Source organism: Etheostoma cragini, chromosome 5 (assembly GCF_013103735.1).
Source record: "Etheostoma cragini isolate CJK2018 chromosome 5, CSU_Ecrag_1.0, whole genome shotgun sequence".
Lineage (NCBI taxonomy): Eukaryota > Metazoa > Chordata > Actinopteri > Perciformes > Percidae > Etheostoma > Etheostoma cragini.
In genome coordinates this window covers 26320393-26338510 of record NC_048411.1, presented here as the reverse complement: position 1 = coordinate 26338510, position 18118 = coordinate 26320393, and the positions used below count along the sequence as shown (strand labels likewise).

The 18118-nt window shown below is 40.3% G+C and overlaps 1 protein-coding gene across 1 annotated transcript in view; it reads right to left on the bottom strand.

Annotated features, from left to right (window-relative positions):
- The window catches only part of antxr2a (ANTXR cell adhesion molecule 2a), a 79989-nt gene that overhangs the window by 42317 nt on the left and 19554 nt on the right, over positions 1-18118 (bottom strand). Inside the window, exons 10-13 of the mRNA XM_034872899.1 lie at positions 17519-17588; positions 8751-8829; positions 7663-7758; positions 895-945 (exon numbers count right to left, since the gene is read on the bottom strand). Of these exons, the coding sequence (XP_034728790.1) occupies positions 895-945; positions 7663-7758; positions 8751-8829; positions 17519-17588 (296 nt within the window). The remainder of the gene's footprint in view (positions 1-894; positions 946-7662; positions 7759-8750; positions 8830-17518; positions 17589-18118) is intronic.

Genomic DNA, 18118 nt, shown 5'->3' with positions numbered 1-18118 from the left:
ACAAATGAAGCTGCCTTGCCTACTATTCATGAGCTCGCCAGTTGCACTGGGTAAAGGATGTTGATAGCCAGACTCTCATTGAATAGAGTCAAGCAGCTTAGCTCATTGAATATTAATGAGAACTGGCACAAATCAAACTAAATCTTCCTGCAGGCTTTCTATAACCACACTTCAGACATTACAAAAAAGTTATGGAATATGTGTCTCAGGGCACCTTTAAAGTTCTCAACGTAACACCAGCAATTCCCTTTCAATTTTTTTTTTTTTTTTTAAAGAATAGCTTAAGATTTTTGGAAAACACATTTGTTTACTTTCTTTCAGAGAGTAAGAATCCAAGACCTCCAACACACTCATGTCTGTGCAGTACAGCGCTTGGGCCAGTAGGTGATTAGCCTAGCTTAGCATTAAGACTGAAAGTACATGAAACTTTGACTAGAATCTGTCCAAAGTTAAGACACCTACAAGCACCTTGTTTAAATTGTACACAAATAGAAATGTAATAGTTACACACAGTGGTTTTAGTTTAAGAAACAGCTTTAACAGTGTTTAGGTTAAGCTAGGCTAATTGCTTCCTGGCTCTATAACTTCATACACTACACAAAATAAAACATGTGAGTGGACACAATTTTCTCACCACATTCTTGGAAACGTCAATAAACCCAGTTCCAAAAATTGTGGAAATATTCTTTTAAACATGTTTTAAAGAAATTTTATAAAACAAGTATATTATATTAACAAATGTGTTATAAATATTTAACATGGTATAATGCAGTGCAGTATGAGACTTTGTTTGATGATCATTTCTTCAAAATACTTTAATGCCACACACTTTTTATGTCATGGCATTGATTTGAATATTCTGGCATTGTGACAACGCTATAGCGATGTACTCACAGGTGGTGGAGGACGGGACGGTGGAGGAGGTGGCGGCGGGTCCTTGATGACCTGGATAAACCAAAAAAGCAAAAGAGTGTCAGCACAAAGTCCATCAGGGGACGCACGCACGCGCACACACACACACACACACACACACACGCTCAAACCTTGTCAAGACGAGCATAGACGAGGCTGACGGAGGTGATTCATGACAGGTGACTGAGTCAAACACAGACGTCCCTTGAGCTCATCGCACAGCGGAGCCGCTGCCAGGCCGCTCTGTAACAACAACTGGCACCCCATCGCCCCGCTGACTACTGATTACAAGGATTCTGCTTGTAAACCAACAACAGGGGCCCCCCGTGCAAAATAAAGAAAAGCTGAAAATCAACTTGTTGACAGGGGAGTCTTTGGGGTGAGCACCGCTGCCCGTTTAGCTCTTAATTAATTGGATGGGGTTCAGTGCTCCCAAGCAATCCTCCCAATCATAAAGTCCTAAGGAGTTAATTAGCTCCAATGAGATACAGAGGAGGCGGCTTGGGCTCATCTCCAAGCACCTGTCTGTGTGGGAGATGAGTGGTGGTGCACACACACACACACACACACACACACACACACACACACACACACACACACACACACACACACACACACACACACACACACACACACACACACACACACACACACACACACACACACACACACACACACACACACACACACACACACACACACACACACACACACACACACACACACACACCACAGTGACCAGCGGCTTTGTTCATGACAACACTGAATGACATGGCACCTGAGGAGCAGGTTGTCCACAATGCGATTCCACTCAAGGACAAGATGCCTCTACTGGGTTTTTCAGATGTGCATCGCAAAGCAAAGAGCAGCCTGACACTGACATTTGTCAGGTGTCAGTCAGACGCTTCACATACTGATGTCCAACTTTTTACTGCAGGATTGCTGAAGACACCACTGCCACTCACTCCATCTGTAAGTGTGATCACACTGAAAAGATGTGTAGTGTTTTCAGGTTTCAGGAGTCACATTCACCACAGAGAACAGGGCTGTAACTCCTAAAACAGAGTTCTTTTCTATAGTGTCTGATGAATGTGTTTTTTAAAGGAGAATTAGGGCAAATATTTTCGTTAATCTTGATCGCTATAAATATGCACGTACTTTCGACAAAAAAAAAAAAAAGAACCTGAATGGATGCAGAAAACACAGAGTATATGCAGCTACGTGTACGAGCTTCCACTGAGCTAAAACGGTAGTTGTCAGGGAAAGTTTTAGAGAGCCTTTGTGCCTCTTAACAGACAAAAAATTCAATTAAAATGTCTGTGAAACATGGACAGGACCCTCACATGACAACAATATGCATTTTCAACTCAGACACTGTTTAAATTCTCCTACCCTGTCTATATCCTGCCGGTGACTAGCTCCCCGTTAGCTGCTACCTTTTAGCTGCCAGCTCTATTCCCTCTCAAAAGTAGGTAATTGAGCACTCTAGTGGTTATGATCAGTGACTATGTAACTACTTGTAAAGTGATGTGTGTGGCTTGCACAGTGCTAGAGTTACAGAAGAATAGCTGTAGTCTCACGCCAAAGTCCCGGTGTAGCAGTGAAAGGTAAACAGTGTGCAGATCGCTCTGAGAAGGAAGGATTAGCGCGGCTAAGGGAACAACCACACGAATTGACAAGCCTTCTACTCATCAACATCAGATTAATGAAACATACAAAATGGATGAGCTACAAATACACACGGAACTGCTGCATGATGATTATCACAGAAGCCTGGCTGAACATCAGGACGGCAGCCAACAGGGCGAGCTAGCTACTGGCGGGATAAAGGCAGGGTACCGGTAAGTGAATTTGTCTTAGTTGAAAAAGCATATTTTTGTCACATAAGGGCCCTTATCATGTTGCACAGACATTTTAAGTGCGTCCGTGTTCGTGTCTGTTAAGAGACACAAAGGCACTCTAAAACTTGCCCCGAAAACAGCTGTTTTAGCTCAGTGAAAGCTCCTACACATAGCTGCAGATACTACGTGTTGCTTGCACCGATTTGGGTTGGGTTTTTTTCCAATCAGAAGTACATGCATATTTATAGCGCTCAAGATTAACGGAAAGATTTGCCGAATTCTCCTTTAAGTAACCATACATGCATAACCCCCAATTGACAAAAAAAAAACTATTTTAATTAATCAATTCATCTAAGTGAATCTATTCATCTAACATAATCATTGTCTAAGTTCATGAAAAAATGCCAAACTTGATCTGGTTCCAACTTCACAAATGTGGGCATTTGCTCCTTTTTCTGTTTGATATAATTGTAAACTAGATACCTTTATGTTGAACATAGGTAGCCACTAAAGATGTCATGTTTATTTTCAATTAAATGATAATGAAAATGAGGCGTAGTACTTTGCTTATCAGCCAAGGTTGATAAGACAGGAAAGAGTGTTTCCTGTTGACTTCTCCACCCAGAATTTCCCAGGGTTGGTCTGAGATAAGCCTCATTTCACTGTTCCCCTCTTACATAGTGGTGGACATTAGCACTACACACAAAGTACAGTAGTCGGCCTATAAATACTGCATATATAATTACAGTGAGGACATTTCTCAACTTGAGGTGTGCAGCAAAGTGGAAGACAGACCTTTGTACATTAGTCATCAAAGACAGATACTTCACTGTCATCACTGGTTATGCATTTGCTAAATTGGTTTTGGAGGAAGAAACGAGCAATGTAATAATGGCATATCATAGATCCTAACAGCTGTTTCATTCACTGTTAAGCGCAGAGATACCATCACACTCTCCACATACTGTTGTCATTAGAATAATGAAAAATTATCAATTAGGGTTAATTAATTGCTCTCTGACACACAAGTGGCGGTAAGCAAATCCAGTAAAGGTCTAGTGGTAGCCTCTCCATACGCTGATTAACGTCATTTCAGCCACACCTTCCGTTGACAGGATTATCTCTTTTTATTAAGTAATTAAGCAGCAGATTTCCTCGACATATTGTGGGATAAATAAAGCCTTATACAAATGACGGTGCTCTACTGTTCTTTTCCAACTACCTGATGGACAGATATGAAGAGGACCGCTCAGCGGCTTAATTAAAAACTAAACCGCAGGATACTTAGCTGCCTGACATCAGCCCCAGCGGCTTGCCACCACAGCCACGACTCCGGTGGGAAACAGACCAATCATAGGGGCTCAGGGCATTGTTCCCATATGGCTGTCTCCAGAACTGTCCAACTGCACTTCATAATCCTTTCGTTCCCAACCTAAAGCTCAAACCGTGTTGTGTCAAGCTGTTTCAGGAGGCTTATTGTGATGGATCAGTGGCAGGTAGCATATTTAGAAATTTAAAAATGATTCATGCTTTTAACGAGGGGCAAATGATTGAGTTTGTAGTACATTAACATTACTCTAAGGGGACCAGAAACAAAAGAAGATAAAAGTTCTGCATCGGAGAGCAACGCTGACAACTTTGAGCATGAAATAACATGAAGTAATCTGAGATTATTAACATATTAAACACCAACTGAGTTGGAGAACAGTCCAAAAGTGCATCCAATTTAGCAGTGAATCATTTGCAATTTGGAAAAACTGGCAATGTAATTCAAAACTACATCTCCAATTCTCAATCCTTTGATTTGAACTAAAAGGGTTTGCCATTCTGAGTTTAATTTCCAAACAAATCATAAACAAATAAATTACCACTCCACAGCTTGTATGACCTCTCTCTTGGCATCAATCCATGTGGGAAAGAGGCAGAGAGAGAGGGATTGTGGGAAAAAGGTTGGGCGTGTGTGCATTTGTGTGTGCGTGTGTGCGTGCATGGCCTCATCCCGACTGCTGAAACCTGGCAGACTGGGGGTTTAAATATTAACAAGCCACACATGGCCCTCCTATTCTGCCGCGTCCCTCGATGGAAGGCAACAGCAGCTCTCTTCACCAAGACAAACACGTCCACGGCCAGACATGCTGCAGGGGGTTTACATTTTAATGCCTTTGTTGGTTTTCCAAAATATGCTTCCATCTCATCCTGGATGGGCTACCTTCAGGTCCACAAAGCCAGGTGACGTCTATCATTTAAGGGGCGGCGCGGGTGAGCGGGAAGTGGTGGTGGAGGGCAAATTTGCCTTTATCAGATCTCAGTAAAAAAAAGCAGAGACACAGAAAAGACCAGGGTGCACCATCTGCAGCCCCTCTCTCATAGCCCCAAACGATAATCTGTTGTGGATTTTTGTTAACGGTTTAGTGGGTGAGGCTGTTTTTCCAAAGGGGATGAAAGCAGTTTTCACGAATATCCAGACTAAATAAATTTAGAAGTTTAAACAATGGATTACAGAAAGAAATACCTTCCATCCAGCACAATCAAGTTGTTGAAGAGTCATTAATTACACACAGCCTCAACTTCCACCTTAACAAACACACTGTCCACATGGGACCAGTGACATTTGGCAATGTATGGAATTAATGAATAACCTAACATCCACATTTAGACAAACACATTTGCGCTTACTAAGGAAATTCTCTTTAATCACCAGAGCCTCTAAACCTGAGTCAATATTATGTATTTTGTCCTTTCAAAACTCCTGCATGCTGCCATTTATTTGTACCAAGTCGCGCTTTGCCAGACCTTCCTCCACCGCGGCACTGCCAAGGTGGAGGGTCTGGCTAGTCCACACAGTAGTCCGGGATGGGAGAAAAACGTGATCTGGTTTATTGGCATTTCTTTAAACCAATCACAATTGTCTTGGGCAGTTCAAGGCACAGGGTAAAGGCTGCATTGCTGCTGCAAAATGGCCTCGGGAAGAAACTTGTTTTGGTACATGTGTACGTTCAAAAGTTGTTTTAGTTGTGCAACAGAAAACTCTGATTAAAAATATAGTCTAGCTAGCTGTGTGGATTTACCCTGCAAAGAACTAATCCTAACCCCTAAACACAATATGTATAGATGTATGTATATTATACATATATATTCTAAAATTCATAGATCGGTGCATCTATGTTGAAATATCCCAATCTGCAAAGCATATCAACCTGTCCAGTATAACTACAGTTTCAATATAACTACAGTTAAAAGAATATAAACCATGACATAGACACACAACACTAACAAGCGCATCGTTAGCAGAAGGCTAGGAATAAGGAAGGACCAGGCTGCCCTGGAGCTGATGCTATTACAGTTCTCAATAATTAACCCGGGATTTCCACCAACTGCAGAACGGCTGCAGATCGGCTCCACTGCTTGTCGGCTCCGTGCGCCGTTGTCCTTCAATACTCACCAGATCCGGATTTGTTGCAGAACAACTGCGGACATGACTGACAGCTTTACGTATGATCGTGCGTTATAGTTTCTATTAACAGATACCTAAAACCTCTGACCTGTTGACTTCAGGCCTGTCTCCGCCCATTATGACATTTTCAAGGTGTAGTGCAGGGAAATATGATCCGCCGTGAGCACAGTGTATTTTATTTTGAAAATGAATCGGATGTTTTATGTTTTTACTGTGCTCAACTTCCTGTCCCACTCTATCTAAACTGTTGAATTGCTGACGAGCTCTCCAGCAAAAATAGACGCTCTGCATATCTGCTCCGGATGGATTGCCGAAGCTGGAACAGAGCCGTTCCGCAGTCAGTGAAAATACACTATCGACACATTGACTTTCATGGAAACCTATGAAAGGGTTTTACTTGATGAAGAATTGAAATGAAATGTTGTGCCTGTCAATAAGGATTTATGGTAAGCAAGAACTTTTGTAATTGGTACATGTTGCCCCTTCTAATTTGGCCAAACCCTGATTTAGCAAAGCAAAACATGCTTTCTGCCCTTTCCTCACCAGATTTAGATACTTCCTCCATTCTTAACTAAAAAAGAAAGTCAGAGAAGAATAATAGCAATAGGAGTAAGAGACGATGAATCCAAGGGCCAAAAACAACGTGCAGCTGAAATGAAACTGACTGACACGACTACGGAGGAAAAAAAGATATCTGTGTTTACCAAAACAAAGTAAGTACTCAAAGCTTGAGCATGGGCATGAAAGATTCAAATGTGATTAAACCTTCAAAATTCTATGCGATTATTATTAATCACTTCAGTCCCCAGGTAGGCCCACTGAGTCCTGGGCAAACAGAGATTTTGTTAACTTCTACCCAATCTGTCACTGACTAAAAATGACTTCATCTTGTCCCAGAACATGTGTGTGATCAGCCACTGAGGTGCAGGATGTGGCCTCTTCACTTCCTGTTTGAGGTTCTTCCTCTGTGGTGTTGCTATGACACCTTGGATGAACAAATTAAACCGGATGTCAACAGATGTTTGACAACACTTCCCTTCACAGCCAGCTGATGCACAATGCTGAGCCTGCTGTGTACAAGCCGCCTGGGACACAGTTAAACCTGGCACTGACTATTTCACCAGTTCTCACTGGTTTATGGTTACAGCTTTGGGCTTTCTAAGTGGGCATAAACGTCACATGCTTTGAACCGCTTCCCCAAGTAAAATTTATTCTTAGAAACCAGTTTTCAGATGAACTCCGTGCTTCCAAAACATTTGTTTTTGACTAGCTGCATTTGGAACAACAGGTTATGTCATCACCAGATCTAGAAGCTAGAAGGTAGTATGATTTCCACTATTCTTTATTGCAGGCCAAGAATAACACAAGTTATTCACCATGTTTTGCCAGCACAGAACCTGCTGTATCCTAGTTGCCCAAAGTTGAAAAGGTTCTGAGCAGTGTATCAACACTTACCAATGTGCAGCAAAGAGGCCAGAACCACCACATGAGGGCCAGAGCGGCGAGGACCAGCAGCACCAGGAAAACTATCACCACCGCCCAACCATCTGACTACAAGGTGAAAATGACAAAAGCAATCAATTTATTCATGCTAAAAACTTATTTTGGGTTTAAGCCCAAAGACAAATTGGTAAAATGAATCAAATCATAGATTTTTGGTACTGGGCAGTAAACTCTCTGGCAATTAGCTTATGGAGAAATATCAGCAAAGATAAGATGCGGACGAAAAAAGATCAATAAACTAACCAAACCCCTAAAATCATTTGGTTTGAGTTGGTAACACACAGGGACGCATTTTTCTCAAATTTTTCAGGGTGGGCCAATTGAGAACAAGCTCTCATTTCCAATGACCCCTGATTACATGCCATATAAAATGACAAAACATAAACAATTTCAAAACAAAGTAATTAATATAAAATATACATCTGCAATACATAGTACACACATGAACCTATTACAGAATGTTAAACAACTCAAAAGTGAACATGTACATTCATAACACATGAAATGAAAAGTACTTACTCATTTTGATAAGAAGTGCAAAATGAGCATGTATCCCAACGTCAAGCATACTCCAAATGATGAAAATACCATTTGGATTTAAATAAATAAACTGCTGGTTTTTCAGCATCGTGATATAGAAAAATATTAACCATTTTATATCAATTTGAAGATATTTAATGTCATATCACCCAGACCTATTTTGCAATGTATACTGCTGGTATTTTAACCATGTGTTAACAATTTCATAAGTTTCTGTGCCTCCATATTGTGCGCATGACAATCATAACTGTGAATATGACTGTTCTCTTGATAAACACGGAACAGGATGAAGGAGTTCTCTTTCTAAGGGCAGTGACAATCTCGTACTCAAACCACAATATGAGCAACACTAACTGAAACATATATTGAGGCAATAAGGTTCAGGTTAAAAAGAAGAAGTGCGAGGGAATAAGTTGGTTAGGTCAGAAGTGTATTATAGAAAACTTACAAATTTAAGATGCTTTAATTTAACTTTAATTTTTAAGTTAACTCAGACTCACACATGTGGAAGCAGTGATGGTGTAGGCGCTGGAGATAAAGGACTGGCCGTGGTTTAGGCTGATGAGAACATCCATAGTCCTGTAAGGAAGAGTTTAATTAGGGTCACAGTAATATGTTCAATTAACTTTATCAAATACATCAAAAGTGAACTCAATAGGAGAGAAAACGCTGTAAAAGAGTCTCCTTTCATTGTCCTCCAGGTGGCCCGCATTAATCTTGCAAGGAATACACTTCACAACATGACAAAGAAATCTGCATGTACACAACATGAGGTGTAGAAATTACATGAAGAAATGTTTTTCCTATGCTGCATGTATATGTATCAATATCAAAGCATCCATTTACCTTTTAAATTAGTGTGTTGTATTTTATCTATCTTTAGCCTACTATTTATAATGGTTTAATTTACAGGTGACTGTTAGATTTTTGCTGTCATCATAAAGGTTGTGTAAACATTATGCCTCAGGGAAAAACCTTGTTATATTTTAGCAGTTTTTATCTGCAAAATCAAATTGTGTGCTTCTTTTTCTTTTAGATAGAGACAACATCAGGAGACAGACAGATGCACAAACGAAATTGACAAAAATCTTTGTCTATCAAGTAGATTTAAAAAAACGACTGGTTAGGAAAAAAGAATGTCCAGGTTTTCTTTTAGTAGATCTCTTTGTCACAAGTGTTAGGGATAACAACCAAAAATGTTTGTTTCTAAGTAAAACAAGGAAACCAGCAACAAATACTGCAAGTTAAAGTAAAAGAAGGCACATTGGCTAATGTGTTGGCACTAAGATTTACTTTTTTCTAATATCAAAACTCATAATTTCCTCAAAGGACATAAATCCATACGGTCCTACAAAACATCTATTGACTTCCAGTGACAGAAAGAGTTAAATTATATTATTAAACATGGAATTCCTGATAAAAACAATGAGTAAAAAGTCCAGCGCTCACATTAGCACAAGGCTCAGTAAAGAACACACAATGGGTTGAAACTAAATGGTCAAACTCAGAGGGAGGAAATCCTCTCATTATCACAGCCGTCAGCGTGTGTGGATGAAGTAACCTGACGAGCAGTAACAAGGCTCGTGAACTCCTATGACTTATTTAGAGGGGGGTAATGCGGACGCCAAAATAGGGGCAATTAAAACCCTAATGATGAACGGCACCGCAATTTCCATATGTCTATTACGCCCAATCCAATTACCACAGGTTTAATGAGAATTCAGGATATGGAACGCCTGAAATCCTCCCTGCAACACAAAAAAAGAGGAGAGAAAGAAGTACGCATGGTGATATTGTGTGTGAGGGGCCAGCTGTGAGTGTGTGGTAGCGTACAGGGGAGGCCTCGCATAAAAACTGGTGCTGTGGAATAATAACAAGAGGGCTCTTTGCTTTGCTTTGGATTTTGCCCCAGGCAGTGCCTTGGGCCACCAATTCTCCTGTGGTTCAGAACAGATGAGCAACCAGACCTTGTGTCCATTACTATGCAGCGGATTCTAAATATTCTAAACTGACTTCTTTGCACCTTTCCTAATCTACCCGTGCTAAATATTTATAATGCAATTCATAAAACTTTAAAACCAGATTAATTTTGACACTTAACTCAACCGGCCCTACTTGCAACCGGTGAAGCACGGCACGGAGTCTGACGAAAGTGTCTGCTAGTTTAAGACCGACGTAGTTGTTACACACAGAGATTTCCCGTCTCTGTGCCCATCTTTGCACCCATGGGCGTACTGGTCTTACAGGGAGGTGTGTTCAGGTGTATTCTTGGCGTCTTACTATGTTTAGGCAACACAAAGTCATCTTGCCATTGACCAACAAAAACCTGGTCTAAAGTCAATAACAAAGCATTTCATAATGCCTAAAATACGCCTAGACTCTTGCACAGCGTGCGCACACTATGCTTGTCACACACACACACACACACACACACACACACGCAAAAGATTACCACTAAAAATATGATGGGGCAAATCCGTCATCATAATAGCAATGTGCTATGGTGAAAACGCACCTGGTTTTTAAAGGGAATGGGACATGACATTGCGTGTTATGCGCAAAACACACCTATGAATTAATGAAGACACAACGTACAACCCTTTTGAATCGTGCGCCCGGACCCTTTTTTGTAAAGTGGATTTGGACATGCCCTAAATGCACCTGCGCTTCACTCTATCTCGATCGTAAAATAGGGCCCAGCATGTTGATTCTTCCACTTATCCTTTTTCCCTCTCTTATTGTTTATTCTATAACAGTATTACTCCACTTCAGTGAAGTAATGATGAGGCAGCCTCACAGCAACATCAAGTGCAGACATTTTTAAATTTGTGTTAAACAAAAAAAAATTATTCCACACACTTTGATCTGTGCCCTGTTTGGTTTGTGTAAATTGATAGTCCCTGATCCTACCTTACCTATTTAGAGGGGGTTGGACCGTTCATGCCCATTAAAGAAGGCACCTTTGTGCTTTCTACTTTATCATGAAGGTTTCAATTCCCAACAAATAAGAACACTCCAAAAGGATTTTGAGTTTGAACCAGTTTGTTTCAATCAGAAAGCATCCGTTTGTGTCCGATGTAGATTCAAGGAACGCTGTCCGCCTCTGCAGCTCAACGAAGCTATTCCAGGTTCTTGCATGTTAACTAAGTGCTTTTGCTGAATGGGTGAGGGGAGAGGCTAATTTATCTGACACTCTCAATCCGTGATAATGGTGGGCAGGTTGTTAATCAAGCTGGAGGTGTGGACCCCGGTGTGTGAAGGAGGAAAGCTCCCAAGCGAGTTACACTGACAAATGCCTGAACCCCCCCGGCCTGACATCACTGGACATCCTTAACGCACCACAACCCAACTATAGTCAGTGAGGCCTTTTTTCTTCCTTCCTGAGACATTTAGCAAGTTACTGTTGAGTAGGCAGAAACGGCTCCAGGACGGAGACATAAGTCATGCTCTTCTTATTTTTGCCCTTTCATCTCCAGGAAGATTAACAAAAGAATGATTAGTAGCTGGGTGATTATGTCTATTTAAAGTGGTTATTCTGCGCCACTGTGTAAAAATTACTGCTGACACCATTTGTCAGTCGCTCCACAGAACATTATTCTACAATTTTGATAATGACCTAACTGTTTAAATCAATTGCCAAGAAAAAATGAAAAAGATTTGTTTTATATCTGTCAATCAAAAATCTTTAGGGTTTGGACTGTTGGTCAAACACATAAAGAATTGGAAGATATCACCGTGTTGCTCGGGAAATTTGATGTGTGTTTGATGAACTGCTTAAATGAAGAAGAAAAAAACCTTGCCGATATATTGCTAATAGAAAACTGTTAGTTGCAGTTTCTTGTGAAGGCCTACCATGTGTGCATTTTTTGATGGTTCACCAAAACATTTATGCCCTAAAATCTGTTTTTTCTTGTGGAAAAAACACAATGAGGGCCATTACTGATTGTTAAGTGGCAACATCAATCACAAACAGGAAACTAGAAGGACACCCAGAGAGCGCATACCTCACCAAGACATGCCCTAATTCCCAATTTAAAAGTGTAAATGTTTCTTATGTTTCTGATTCTTCCGACACCACAGGAATGCAGAACAAATGTCTTTGCTTGCAATGTAAACAAAAGTAAAAACTAATTTGTGTATCCGGCCAGTAAACGCGGATCCACTCCAAAATTACATAGGTTCTTCCTTGGACCTTGCTAGAACGTTGCAACAAGTTTCATACATTTTACCTTAATCCTGCTGACAAACAAAACAAGCCAGAAAAAACAGAAATAAAGAAGAGCATAAAAAGGGTTAAAAAGAAGGAAAAAAAGGCATCCAAGTAGTGACTTTAAAAACTTTGCTATGGTGAAAGCCAGTAAGGAAAGGGCTGCAGCTGCTTGGTGGGTCAATGGTTATGTTGGAATAAACGGGAGACGAGAGGGCAGATTGTCATGGGGCCGAGGGATCAGTCAAAATTTGAGTAGAAAGCAACACAGGCTCCCAGGGACACCAGTTCAATGGCAGAAGGCTTCTTCCCGCTGCAGATCTCTGGCTCGACATTGGACATACTTTCTCCCTGGGCTCGCTATAATCTGTCAGAAAGTAAGCCCACCGTGACACTAAGGTTTGGTGATGCAATACAGCTGGAGCTGCTGACAATGGTGATCCTAATGGCTTTCAAACTTCCCTTAAAGATGTGAAAATTGAGGAGGCTGAATAATTCACAGCAGAGCATATGCAAGGCCTGTCACTCGGCATCCACAAGTCATCACTCTGCACCAATTTGTGTGGCAGAAGTTCTGAAGGAGGGGAGGAAACTCTGCCGCATTATGAAGCCTGGGGACCAGATTTCCACATTTGGAAAGAGTGACATGCACTCTCACAAACTGACTGTTGCTACACAATTAAAGTGTGTTTTTCCGGCATGGTAGATGGTAACTAAAAGGGCCGTTCCAGCGTGTACACAATACAACTTCTTATCCACAAATCTTTACCTTTTATTAGACTTTTTCAATTTAGAACATTGTAAAACTCAGATTTACCGTACATTTTCAGATCACACAGAAATGAATGGAAACCCCGCTGCATGATTTATAACTGATCCACTGTGATGTAAAGTTTTGTTTCAGAGAGACTTTTAAGATAACTCACACATGGATTAAAAGGGGTGAGAAAGGGAAAACAATTGCTACTCAAATGTCTGTTTATTTTTCAGACTCGCTGGGTACTTTCAGGCCCTGAAAACTTCAAAGTAATAAAAATAATTCTCTCGTTGTTTGGACTGCTCATAATATCCACTATAAAAGCATAACCAGTGATAAGATGACCAAATGGACAACATTTCAATAGGTTGCAAGCCAAAAAATTTTTGGAGCCATGATATAAACTAAACTAAATCAAGCATCCTGTGCATTCGAGAATTGTCACATAGATGTCCGATAAGGAGTCTTTTCATCTAAAATTGATTAGTAATCTTATAGATTAGCTCTTCAGTTGATCTAGAGGAAATTTTGGAATTGTATTTTTCAGTTTGCTATTTTTTGTTTTCCAGTAACCAAAAGAGCTTGAATTGTCTGAGATTGCACATTTGCTGTAAGCTCTGAAGCTGACACGCTGCTCTGTGCATCCAACATGTCTGTCCAACAACATGGAGGACAACCAGACATCTCCATACCCACACTGGAGCAGATGTTGTGATGCCTTTGCTAGCAGCAGCCCCGGGACAGCGTGTTAAATTATTGACGAGCATTAACATTAGCATTAGCTACTGTACCTGCTTTGTAAAGCAGGTGTTGACTTCCCCTTCAGTTATTTTTTGCCCTCACCCTTATTGTGAAAACACCAGGTGAGGACACGCTGCAGCAAGAGCACAGCCACTTAACCTCTTGATCGACGCCCCAGCAGGGATGCTGGGACTCCTATTGGGGATACACAGGGGAGGGGGTAGCAAGGTGGTGGTGTGTGGGGGAGGGGGGGCATCAGCAGATGCCAGTGTTTCGAGCCTGATGACGCAGCTGTCAGCACAGATGATGCCTCCGCCGTGAGTGCTCCTACACCGCTCAATGACCAACTGAGGACACTGATTCCTGGACATTGAGGCTGAATGTGGACCCGCCTGCTTCAAGCTCCCCGCTGGGACAGGAAGCAGCAGCTGAGAACCTCAACTCGGGTGACTGCTGCCTCTGAATGTGTTCCCTAGCAAACCATGTTTATGAGGTCGAGACAGAACTGAGGAGAAGGCCTTACATGTATAAAACATGCTTATAAAGGGGGAAACAGGGAGAAGGAATGCACAATGAAACGGCGATTCTTTTTCGGCTGAGTAGAGCCGTGTTAACGGAGCACCCTGTGTGCCGGTAGCGGTGATGGAGCAGAAGCAGACAGATGGACGGAGACGAAAGTTTCCAGGCTCCGCTGTTCCATGCAGGTGGTCCTGGGTGCAGGGATTGTCAGTGCATGGTGAATTATTTAAATGGGGAGCGTGGAAAAGGGAATGGCTGCATCTGTCGCACATCCTTTTAAAACCCCTCCAGCAGATGTGTTTACTCACCGCCCATACCAGCTAACTACTTAATGGGTCACCATCGGCAGCCAAGAGTTAATCAAGCAGGCCTTTTGCAAATGGCGTGCAGCATCAGCTCAGGTCCTATCAGGTCGTAGCAGGCGCTGTAGGCCTGTGGCTTACAGATGTAGTCGCTCCAGATCATCTTTTTACTGCATCCTTTGCGAGTTAGTTAAAAGATATCAGATAAAGGTTTTGCTCTCCTGATTTCTGGAAAAAGCAATAAGTAAGTCCAGTAGTTGTAAATGTAAGCCCAGTTCTATTAAAATGTGAGGAAAAGAGGTGCTTGCACTTCCACTGCATTGTGTGAATTTCTTATTTTACTGAAAGTAATGCATGTGAAAGTAAATTAGCAGTGCAGGGAGGCAACTAGCTTCTCTACTTAGGAATCTCTCCAACATATACTATTTACAATCTATTTTTCCCTTCAGTTTATTTCCTGAGTGATGAGTATTTGCAGGCAATTTTCCCCACACCCCAGCTGGAAACAGTATCAAATACAGCATTGTTAGGCAGCTGGATGAAATGAAGAAGTGACCTGCTGTAAAACAAAATCAAAAAAGAATGTGTAAGGCAGAAAAGGAACTGACTATAATTCTGTGCAATGTCATAAGATAGAAGATCCATTAAAATAAAAACATTGCACAAGAGTTCTCCTTGAACCATGTTTATCCACTAATCATTTTTGATCTTCCCTTCATGAGGGTTTTGTGGATAACTTATTATTATTCCTTATTTCCTTAATACTGTACATTAAAAATGACTCACACCTAGATAAGTATGCCAAACAACAATACCATTATCTTCTCGAAAAACAAAAATATATTTACTCTGTGATAATCCCCATAGAGACGCATTCTTAAAGTTAGAAATAACAGCAACAAGGGTTTTGTTTTTTTAAATGCAATAACTTGTAGTATTAAAAATCTATTGATCTATTCAGGACAAGTCAAAAACATCTGGCCACGGACAAGTCAAAAGCATCTGGCCACGGCTGTCGCTTGCACGTCTAAATTCATATTTCATATCATTTCAAAAACACAAGTTCCTCTTTCAGTACTGTTGGTCAGCATCTGGCAGAAAAACATGTTACCGTGAGCAGTTTAAAATGAGAGGATTAACTGAGGTGAGGTTCAAGTTGATTTGGAGCAGTTACAGCATCGCCGTCATCGTATGATACATAATCTGTTTTAGAGCTGAAAAACCTTCAGGAGCCAGCGGCACTCATAATCATCCATTTGATTGGATTGGAGTCATCGAGGACATTCAAATCTGTTGTTCCATCTACAATGCCTTAGCTATCATCTGTTATGGTTTGGGATTATAAGAGATGACGTTAAAATCAAACAATAGCTATGAAGCCAGGAATAAATGCATATTTACACTGTTTGCACTTAAATCTTTCTTGGTTGTATGTATGGGGTGTTTTTCTGTCGTGCTACGTCTACAATGTTTACTGCGTCCCACGCTACACCAAAATCTTCATCCCTACATCTACTGTTATAGCATAGAGCTAATCTATAGATTTAGGAGTTGTTTATTTGCTAAAAAGGAAAAACTGTGCATATAAGAACACAAGAAACCAAAAGGATTGAAGCATCTTGTCTAAATATAAGAGGGATACGGGTGATTTACGTAATAGAACAAAAACAAAAAAGGAGCGTAGGACAAAAACGGCAAAATGTTTTAAGAAAAGGGGAAATAAAAATTGGTTTGAAAAGTCCTGATGCTGGTATAGTAAGAGAGAGGAATGATCTGTGTTTGTGTGTGTGTGTGTGTGTGTGTGTGTGTGTGTGTGTGTGTGTGTGTGTGTGTGTGTGTGTGTGTGTGTGTGTGTTTACAGCTGAAAAACACAAGGTCCAGACATACTGTATACACAAGATAATAGTGCTTTTCTTTTTTCTTCACTTTTCTACATCCACATAGCAACTTATAGGAGAACATATTAAATCTATTTAGTTGCTAAAATTTACATGGTCTCATTTATAAATGCTGGAGTTTAGATTAAGTTTAGAGTAAGATATCTCTCATTAACATTCCACACATTTCCTGTTGTCCACATGCCAAAACTGAAAACAGTCTACAGAAACACCGCCCTCACATAACCTACATATCAGTTATTTTTGGAAAACTTGAGAATCCTGCTCTAATTTCCATGCATAATTTGCATATTTCCAGCAGTTTTCTTAATTTTTTTCAAACTTTATGCCTACTTAGTAGTAACGTTTAGCCGATTAAAGGCAGGACAAGAACAATATGTGGTTCTTTACTGTCATATAGTCTATAATGTTATGATATAATAAATTATATTTATTATTTAAATCTACTATTTATAATTATACAAATCAATATTTGAACTAAAGATGCATTATTCCAACTTTTTTAGTACCGATACTGATACTGATACAGATAGCTGGGCTGGCCAGCTCAGGCATAAATACAATGAGGTAAATTTAGGGAATTGTTATATATTGTTAAAATAATAAACGGTAATAAATAAAGTAGTAAATAGTACACAGGAACAACAATTCCAGTATGTAATGTATACAGCAAACATAGAATGGAATTGATAGGCCCTGCTGTCACAGATACTCGATCCAGTTATTTGAGTCAGTATCTGACTGATATCGGATTTCAGTACCTGATCACTGTAAACCGTAAAGTATGCACACAACTGTGCTCCACCGGCACTTTCCTCCAACAGAAATCCCTCTGGCTACTTACTGTCCTACTTCATAGAGCTTCGGTGCAGGACACAGCAGATAATCATTACGCACATCACTCGGTTTATGATCTGTGAAAAACACAAAACAGAGGACAAAACAGAGTGTCAGAATGTGTTCTCAATAAGCAGTGCATCAGGGAAGGACCAAATGTAAATTACATTAAATCCTGTGTATACTAAACAGTAAACATTTTTTAATTATAAAAAAACAAAAACAAAAAAAAAACTCCCCCTACTGACACTTAGCATCACAAATTTGTTATCCCAACTGGCATACAAAATGTAGTTGTTTTAAAATATTTAAACCCTAAATATCATTTTATTTTAAAAGAAAGCCACAGTTATTATGATCTTATGAACTCAATTTGGCAAATTTAGGCAGAAAGAGCCTTTTAACTTCAAGAACTCAATAAGATAGCAATACACATATAAACTCAATACAAACTTAATAATTATTTTGGCAGTCAGGAACGTATTAGTAAAATTTGTTTCATATGTTTGATATTTTAGCAGTCTAACGCTGTGAGTTACATCAAGGTTACAAAAGAGAAAGAGATGATAGATTGGATTATGATCTTTGTCTGCGTGCGCATGCTTGT